Source organism: Rhagoletis pomonella, unplaced genomic scaffold (genome assembly GCF_013731165.1).
Source record: "Rhagoletis pomonella isolate Grant_MI unplaced genomic scaffold, Rhpom_1.0 Rhpom_scaffold_06274, whole genome shotgun sequence".
In the NCBI taxonomy this organism is placed as follows: domain Eukaryota; kingdom Metazoa; phylum Arthropoda; class Insecta; order Diptera; family Tephritidae; genus Rhagoletis; species Rhagoletis pomonella.
In genome coordinates, this window is record NW_023464807.1 from 1 (window position 1) to 10,017 (window position 10,017).

General features: G+C 34.0%; 1 protein-coding gene across 1 annotated transcript; it reads right to left on the bottom strand.

Annotated features, from left to right (window-relative positions):
- Positions 1-1,727: 1,727 nt before the first annotated feature.
- On the bottom strand, positions 1,728-2,334 carry LOC118755436 (coagulation factor X-like; the record flags this gene model as incomplete). The annotated part of the gene is made up of 2 exons (XM_036490268.1): positions 2,072-2,334; positions 1,728-1,969 (listed from the first exon to the last, which is right to left on the bottom strand). Coding segments are annotated over exons 1-2 (390 nt in total), but the record flags the coding sequence as incomplete, so codon positions are not given.
- Between the last annotated feature and the right edge of the window lie 7,683 nt (positions 2,335-10,017).

The following is a 10,017-nucleotide window of genomic DNA, read 5'->3' on the forward strand; positions in this document are numbered from 1 at the left end:
GGGGGGGGTGAATGGAAAATGTGTGTGTAAAAGTTAAGTAAGTATTATTTACAGTAAAGGTTTCCTACGGCAGCAGGAGTAGCAAATAAATTGTGATCAAGCTTTTTGTAAGTACTGCAAGTTCTTTGCTTAAGTCTTTCGTTTGGGCATATGCTGGTAAGTGCTTTTGTTTGTTTGCAAGAGTAAATGCTGCGTTTACAATTTCCGGCATATTTTCCGCATAATTTTTCTGTTAACTGAGTGCTTGGAATTTTACATCTTTAATATTTTTATACCCATTACGAAAAGACGCGGATGACAAGAAACTCTAAGTGTGAAGAACAATTAGTTTTTAAGGGTTTTTAAGCCTCGAATCGCAGACTGTGCTCTTGTAAGGGTTCTACAAGGCTCTTAATAAAGAACATATATTCTAAAAGAGTTTTATTTTTTTATGCCTCATATTTTATATCTACTCTTTTCTCTTCCATTTCATGATCAATGCAAATCCTCTACAAATGTAAACTTTTAGATCTCTATAATTTCTTTTCGTTCAGAGCGATTAATAAATAAGGCAATTCATCTAATTGCGTAAATGCCACGTAACCACGCAAACCTCGTAAACTTCCTTAGTTTTGTACGGAAACCCTTTCTATGCTCGCTTCGAATTTTTAAATGCCAATTTTTGGAAATTTATGGATCCGCCACTTCTTAAACGCACTGAATCTCGTGGGAAAAATATCTCTAGATCTATTATAATACTTTTTCTTATAAAAATGCGCGTCCGCTGCGACATGTCATTCGTTAAAAAGGAATTAAATATTAGAGTTGCTAGATATACAAAATTTTTGTGCAAAGTGAAAAATAAATTTAAAATTGGAATATTTTGAAATTTAAAATAAACTTTTTAAATGAAAAACTACTTCAGAACATCTTTTATACAAATTAATATTAATTTTTAATAAACACATTATCAGTTTATGGCTTTTAAGATCAATATTTTAACTTGTTTTAAGGATAAAATGATTTAAACTTATTGGAAAGACTTTGGCAACCCACCAAATTGAATCAATTTCATTATTAAACATATGATTTTAATTTTGGCTTAACCTTCTTCTCTATTAGCCTTGGTAGAAACGGGATAATTCACGAAAATAACTCAGGAGAGATCAACGTAATTGCCTGTGGAAACATAGCTCAAATAGGCATCTCTCAAACGGCAAGCCAGTGTTCTACCCTATCGTCTATTGCGACTGTTGTTGTAGTGAACAGATGCAGGGTTTGTTGACTGTACGTAAACTTTTCGGCAGATTGGATAGGTAGTCGAAGAAGTGGATTCCAAAATCCAAATTATGGTTACATATTCCATAAATCCAGTCTCCATTCTATGTTTGTAGGAAGTTGTAGGTGTGATCACATTCTGAGAAGAGTGGATCACGGGGTATATACCTGTGCTCACAGACCTGTGCAGCGATCAAGGAGAATCCGATTCATCAACTTGTTAAGAAATATTAAAATTTTTGGAATGATTTTGAATTGGTCTTTTCACGTTTTTAAAACTCTGATGTCCCGTAAAAATTTGCTAAGCTATATGTAGGGTATAAAATAATCCCTTGCAACTTGGCTTAGATCAGTGCCAGGCATCCATTAGCCTCGCTAAGCTATGTGTACGTGTGTATTTTTCCTGGCATTGGCTTAAATTTGTCCTAAAAAACGTATTTCATTGGATTAATCTGCCAAATATTTCTTACCTTCCTAGTGATGCCGGCCTCGCGCGACGATCTATCCAACTGCAGCAGGCGTATGGTTATCTCATCGCGATTGTTGTGTACACAATGCGCCGCCGTCACCACATAGCGATCATTAATCAGCGAACCGCCACAGAAAAGACGCTGATGCCAACGGCCCTTAAGCAGCTGCGCCGTCCAAGGGTATTTGTTCGAACGCACCTGTGTGCCGCCAACGATGCGATTGATATTCGGTGTGCCGCAATCTGGTGTCCATTTTTAGAAGAAGAGGGGAGAATTTGGTGGAAAATTAGAAGTAATGAAACATTTTTCGCACATCGCCACTCATTCGCATTCATAATACTCACAGCACTGTCCTGCGCAGCGTGCATAACGTCCCTTATCCTCATCGAGAAATTGTGCTGGTCCATCGGGACGATCGTAATAGTAGGCGGCTTGCACGCCAATCGCAAAGCAGCACACCAAGCTGGCAGCGCACAACACAAAGAAATTCATTGCTTTTGTCTCGAAATGCGCGCACACACTCTTCCACAGATATTTACGAGTAATATTATTTTACACTTTCCTTCGTGGTAGCCTTCTGTTTCTGGCTACCGCTTACCGTCGCGTACTGTTGCGAAATGTTTCAATATATTTCGTTCGTAGCCCTTCTTATAGCCTGTGTTTGTGTCATCGTAATTTGCATAAAACAATGCGCGTCTGCGGGCGCGTACACGCACAATATCAATAACAAAGAGAACAAAAACAATAAGCGATAACCAAATTATTATTGGTCAAAATTGAAAATTAAAAAAAAAATAAAAAATGAGAGCATAAAAAATCATCTTCGATTTTAGTAAAATTTTTTCAGTTCGTTTTTTTTTTGCCATCTCCCGCAAATGGACTGAACTTAAAACTGTACTTTCTTTGTTTTCAGCGACTGTGCTGCTGCACGCAAATTTGCATACACACACAAACATATACATATGTATGTATGTATATTTGAGTTCGTGGCAGCACGGCCGCTGCGGCTTATCGTTTATTGAAACCTCAAAAATGAAAAACACTTACTAAAACAGAATATACAAAAATAAAATTAAAAAAAATTTATCAATAATAAATTTTTGCAGCAGCTATAAAAATATTTATTAGCTCATTTAAAATCACTGAATTTTTAAATTTTACACACTGCTTTGCATATTCACAGAAGTGTGGCAACAACTCGGCGGCAAGACGGCACTTCCTCTTTTGTAACTAAAAAAGTAAAAGACTTCGTAGAGATACATTTAGATTTTTATTGATGGTTTTTTGCTTTTAAAAACTGGACTTTTACGATGTCGAAGAATTTTTTGTTGTTGTTAAAGAAAATAAGTGTATACTTATGTGTATGTACATATTTGCAACGGTGGTTTGAGGGTAATAAGAATTTTATGATGCAAAGAAAATAATTACAAATGCTTTTGTTAATTTCATTTTTGGGGAAATTTTGTAAAGCGATTATTTTTTTATTAACTCGGCTTTGGACATGCATCGTACATTAGATTACATTAGTGTGCACCTTTTTTCTTATGTCCTCTATATATTAACCACAATTCTTAACCTGGCCTATGGCCTATACTGCTAATTCTTGGACTATGACGAACGTTTTATTCATAACGAAGGGAACAAGGTCTTCCGCTTGAAACCTAGTAACAAGTAATTCAACCGCCAGCACGCAGACTCGAAAGATAGATAAGTGAATATTGTCAAACTGTGACTTACATCAAAAAAGCCTTCAAGGAACTTTAACAGATATGCGCCAAGAGGCACACTGCGAGACAAGGTTCTCTCCCCGCTCCTATGGAACCTGACGATAAATGATTGTAATAGTAATTGTAATGGTAATAGTAGTAATAATGGTAATGGTTATAGTAATGGTAATGTTAATCGTTATAGTAATGGTAATGTAATGTTAATAGTAATGATAATGGTCATGGTAATGGTAATGGTAATAGTAATGGTAATGGTAATAGTAATTGTAATAGTAATGGTAATGGTAATGGTAATTTAATGTTAAGAGTAATGGTCATTGTAATTGTAATGGAAATGGCAACGATAGTGGTAATGGTAATTGTTATTGTAATTGCAATTTTCGTTTCCGTATTCGCCTTCACATTCGTGTTCGTACTCGTTGTCGTGTTGTTATTCGTTTTCTCATACGTCTTTTTTTACTCGACCCTCTTTTCGTCTTTGTATTCATTTTTATCTTCGTGATCGCTTTCGTATTCGTCTAAGTCCTCCGTTTGGTATTCGTATGCCCCTTCGCTATCAGTTTGATCTTCGCAATCGCATTCGTGTTTGTATTCGTCTTTGTATGCATATTGGACTTTGTGTACGTTAGCTCACTACCGCCACTTAAAGAAAACTCAAGATGCTACTTTTGCTTTCTAAGCAGAAAAAAAAATTAAGTTTTCTGACTTATCTAGCTTTTTAATACGATTCTAATTTTCATCAATAAGGCTAACTACTTAGGAGCTCTCAGGCGTCTGCAAAAGATACAAAGCAGAGCGGAACTGTGCATAAGAAAGGCCTTTTTCTCGATGCCCCAAATTTTGCGTCTACGTCCATTTCATCCAGATTCTCGAAAGATATTCGTTATTGCAGCAGTAGGACTTAAATAAGCCGACTCATAAGCTGATAGAACCATAAACCATCCCGTGGAAATAGAACTTTTTTCGTTACAAATTCTAAGAGAACAGCTAGCGAAAAAAGTTCAATAGCATTTAAGGCTTTTGAAATAGAGAATTCATAACAAATATGTTTGTTCGATAAAGAAATTATTATCTTTCAAATGACCTTCAAATTAGGGGATTTTAATTTTTTTTAATTTTTTTACCTGAAAACAGTAAGCAGTGAATTAAAAAAAAAAATTTAACACATATTTTTACTGTTATTGCATCAAGGCATCCATTTCCATGGTGGCAGGAACCGAAAAACGCATTAACAAAAAATTTAGAGGTTCATTGTATCTTTTTTTATGCCAACAAAATATAAAAAATCAAAAATTTTACTTTTGAAGGTCAAATTAAATAAAAAACTACTTTTACCTTCAAAATGACCTTCAGAAGTAAAAATTTTGCTTTTTTGCCCTTTTCTACCTAAAAACAGCATGTAATGAATTCATAAAAGAAAAAAATCAAAATACGTTTTTCGATTCCTACGACCATGCAAATGGACCCCCTGACGCAAGAGGAGCAAAAATGTACGGTTAACTAAAACTTTTTAAAAAGCTCACTGCATACTGTTTTCAGGTCAAAAAAGGAAAAAAAAATAAATAAATAAAATTCTCTAACTTTGAAGGTAATTTTAAAGGTCAGAGTAATTATTTTTTAATCCGAAAAACTATTTTTTATGAGTTCTCTATTTCAAAAGCCTTAAAACGCTATTGAATTTTTTCCGCTAGCTTTTCTCGTTCTCGAGATATTAGAATTCGTCATGAAAAAGGTTAAATTTCCACACTGTGCGTTGTCAACTAATCTTTCAAAAGGATCTAAAATGACCTAACTTTTTCTTAGAGAAGACGCCAGACCATATCCAAATGTCCATTCCTATCGAGAAAGTATATTTTGAAGTTGCGGTCAAAGTCAAGACATGTCGTCTAATAATCTCGACTTTTCAACCCCTCCCAGACTCTATCCAAAATGGGAGGGATCAGACTGATACTCTGACCACCATCATGATTTCACGAACAATAGACCACGTCAAAGGTCGGGTGTATAATGCCCCTCTCCAGATAAGGGACATCCATTAGATGTTCAACTAATTCATGATTACTTTTAGTTCGCTCTCCTCCTGGAATTTCTAGGAACGCTGGGAGGAGCAGATCGGTTGGAAAAACATTTTAATCGCCTGGCTTTACCTGGTGTTTACAGAATTTTTACCACTAAGGCTACTTTTTCCTATCTCAGCTCCTCTCATCGTTTATCTATTGTTCTCAGTATCATTTGCTCAGCCATCCAACGCTACTGTATTGTTTCACACAAATCTAAATAAGTATGCAATTCATATAACCCTACTACTTAGATGTGTATCCAATAAGCTGCCTTTTAACTTTTAACAATTAAGGTGATTTTATTGCAAAATTTTTTTAAGGTATATATTTGCTAAATAGATTCAATGTCTGCCACACAGCTATTTGTTATTCTATTATCTAGTAATTAGTCACGATTATGTCGCAACTCGTTCATTAAAATGTCACATTAATTATCTCTTTGCCAAATTTGCATAAGAAAGAATCTAAGAAAGATGCGCTAAAGCATTAAGAAGTATGTATTAGAGAAAGTAATGAACGAATGACGTAGGTTGAACTCATTAAGTCTTGTTGATTGCTGTCGTGAGGTGAGGATTAATATTTGTTTGGTGTTAGATTTTAGCTCGTGCGAAGAAATTTTAATACCAAGATATAAAGCAGAATTAACGTCTTAAGGTCTTAGCTATGTGACAATGCCTAAATACTTAAGCAAGAGAACTTATGTATTTAGTAGATTTTTTTAGCACTTAAGGGTTCAGGAAAATAAAGAATAGAAAGTGCCTCTTGTTTTATTTAATTTTAAGGATTCACGAACTTGATGAAGTGTTTTTGAAACTTTTCTGAACCATTTCTATATTTTCTTACGATTTTTTCCGGTTTATGTTTTACATTTGGGGTTTGTTTTAAGAAGTTAGGGACTTTTCGGTATTTCGGGAATTTTTCCGAAAGTTTTTGGGACCACTTCGGGTCTGTCAGGACTTTTCGGGACATTTTGGTAGTTTTCGAGACAGCTCAGAATTTTTTTTTATATCAGTATTCAGTACTGCTAAAACGCTAACTGTTTTTTGACATTTTGTTAGATTAAAGTAAATAAATACCTTCGGACTCAGCTTTAGTCCTGTGAAAATAAGAAACTACATTTACTGTCAAGGGTTAACATACCATGCTCTTGACAATATTGTTTACCAACAAGATGGTTTACACTGAAAAGCCCAGTTTTTTTTTTAGTTTTTTCTTCATCCAGTGAGAGTTCGAAGGCCCTCCGTGCCTAAAGAGTAAGAAAGCATTTCCACGTATTCTAGCGATATCAGTCTTATATATCTGGAAGCCAGTCTGCAATTGCATAGAAGCATCCTCGCTTTAAAGGAACCGGATACTTTTTCTTAGTGAATATTTGAAAATATTTTTTTCATGAGTTCCAATTTTCAACCGGGTCGCAAACTCCGTGGATAAATCATTGCTGGGAGGTATTTTAAAAAAAATCATATTTATAAAGCGAGCCGGTTGCTCTAAAACGGGTGCCCGCATTCGGATCCCGCCACCGGAGAAAGGATGTAGACAAAGGCAAAGGCAGACAAAAAGGCAAGACCGAACGAAAAAGATAAAGATGAATCCACAAATAAAGCCAAAAATTTAGTTAAAGATTAAGGTAAGGTGAAGATAAGATAGCGAGATGAAGGTGAAGATAAAAATGCAGGTGAAGATGAAAGCGAAGATGAAGACAAGATATGAAAATGAACACTCAGATTACATGAAGGTGAAGATCGAGATGAAGTTTAAGGTTACCATTAAGATAAAGATTTTTTTTAAGTATAATACTAAGAATAAGATTAAAATTAAGATTAAGGTTAGGATTAAGATTGAGATTAAGATTAGGATTAAGAATTAGATTAAGATTAAAACTAGGATAAAGATTGAAGATTGAGATTAACATAAAGATCAAGATGAAGATGATGATCAAGATTATGAATATGAAAATGATGATGAGAACTAAGATGTAAAAAAATTATTTATACCTAAATATGGCAGAAAATAGAATGCAAACTTTTCCATTTCTGGAGTATTTTCTTCTCCACGCGTAGAGGTTACATGAACTCGGTTTTTATACCAAAAAGTCGAGCTGAGTCGATTTAGCCCCGTCTAAGTGTTTCTATTGCCTCAGTTTTCGAGTTTCCGACTAAAATTTAGAAAGCGTTTTTTTATATTACAGCATATAGCTCCTACACAACCGACTTTTCAGAAATGAGATTTTATGTTATAACTCCTCTAATTGGACAACTAATAGTATGCAATTTTGCACTCCTATCAGCAACAGAAATTAGGATTAGGTACTAAGAGTTATAAAACAGTAAAATTTTGTGAGCAATTTTCTGATCAATCAAATGAAGTATACATAGTAAATTTCAAAGTTCGGTGTTTTATGTATTTCTCCCATATAATACACTGTACAGGTGTTAGCTTTTGTGATACATGCATATAACTCTTTCATTTCAGTAGCTAAAATCCTAAAATTTTGTGAGGCTATTTACTTATCAATCATGCAGCTCTGCTGATACAATCACGACGATTGGTCCTCTCTTAATTATAGCTCCTTTTCGGATACGAGGATTTACTTATTAACCTACACTGAGAGAAAAAAAAATATTAAAATCAATCAGAAACGTAGTTGATGTTACTATAAACGTCAGCGAAAGTACTGCATATTGGTAATATTCAATTCAATTACGCGTATATTAAAATGACTGCATTCGTTCTGAAAAATCATCCATGAAGTGTATAATCAAGATAAAAACCCAAAAAAAAAAAAATAATATATGTATTTAATTTGCATGTTGCCTGCAGTGGAATTCGAATCCTCACCCCATCAACACCACAGCACGCGATTTGTACGGATAAACATGTACTATGTATGTGTGTGTGTGTGTTGTCACCGCTCTGCATACTTGATGTGCGTACCCTTCAGGAAACGGGACTAGTTTATAACTAACTTATAACTACCCAGCAGTGAACTAGTTGTACCTTTTTATTAATTACTTTTGAAGGGCGATGGCCGCAAAAATAGCGAGAACTGGTTTTCTCTGCGTTAGACGTCAGTTAACTTGTAGATAACTACTTTTGGACATAAAATATCAATAAAAAACATTTTTTTGATTTTACTTTTATTACTTATTATTTTTAATTTACATTCAACATAAATATTTGTTTACATATTCTACAGTAGGTGGCCCCTTATCCGGATTCCGTCAGACATAACATCAAAATGATAGTATAAAATTTCGAACTTCATTTTAGTTGCTCAGAATTCGAAAAAGTATTTATTAAGTGCAGAAAAAAAGTGTATTCAAAGTAGTTTTTGTTTGGGAATATTAAATAGAAACTTGTAAAAAAAGCCGATTGCATCTGTATGACTCCTTCACGACTTTACCGCTCACTTGAAGTTAGTTTTGTCATTGCTAATTAAAAGTTAGTTATTTATCGAAATCCCGCAAAATAGCTAACTATAAGTTGATTTTTTTTTATCAATTGATAATTTTTTCTGCAGGCTATGTAGTACAGTTAAATATTAATAATCAGATGTGGACATTCAAATATGTGCATGCTAAATTTTGGTATGAAATATTATTTTTTAATACGAACACTTTTAAACGATAATCAAATATAAAGTATTCATTATTACGCTGCATCATTTCCCTCAGTGTATCAGTCGTAAAAGGTCTACTGAGAAATTCATCAAGATTGTTGATCCCCCACACCACTGATTATTCAGTTGAGTGTTTCGGTGTTTCTGTGATATAACTTTTTCTAATTTAGATATTGCTTGGTCCGCGGTCGAACTCAGACCCTACGAAGTGATATTACGCATTTCTAACCACTCAGTCACCTACTATAGATACTATTTATTCGACTTTAATTTACATCTTAATTGGCATGAGTTTCACGGTTAAGAAGAGATGATTAGTTGCTTTCGAGTCGTAAACAAATTATTTTATTGCTTTCATGCAAAAATGTGAAATGCTTATACATAAAACTGCATCATAATTTTACTACGTCTTTACTTTCTTTTTGGCATACAAAAATCATATCTTCTCGTGTACTATGAGACATCAAAGAATTATGAAGCGCGAACATTTTGTTAGTTTATGTTTATGTATATTTTATTTTGCAGTTATAAGCAGCTTACAAATTTTGCTGAATATATTATTTGGGCGACAGACTAAAAATTTTGCATATATTATGTTTTGTAGATATGTTTGGCCCTCATGAAAGCTACCGAGCAGACAGTTTGGCAACGCGTTAATGAAATATGTGTGAATATAGATAGATGTATGGAATGCTGGCGCCAATGGCTTGTTAATTTATATGCAAATATTTGGCTAATTAAAAAAGAAAACTTCCGAAATTGAGTTAAGTTTGTACTAAATAGTCATGTAATAATGTACATAAATATTTATGTATTATACCCATTTGTAACCCTAACATATTCATGAGCAACGTAAAATTCCATTCATTTACAGGTAAGGCTAT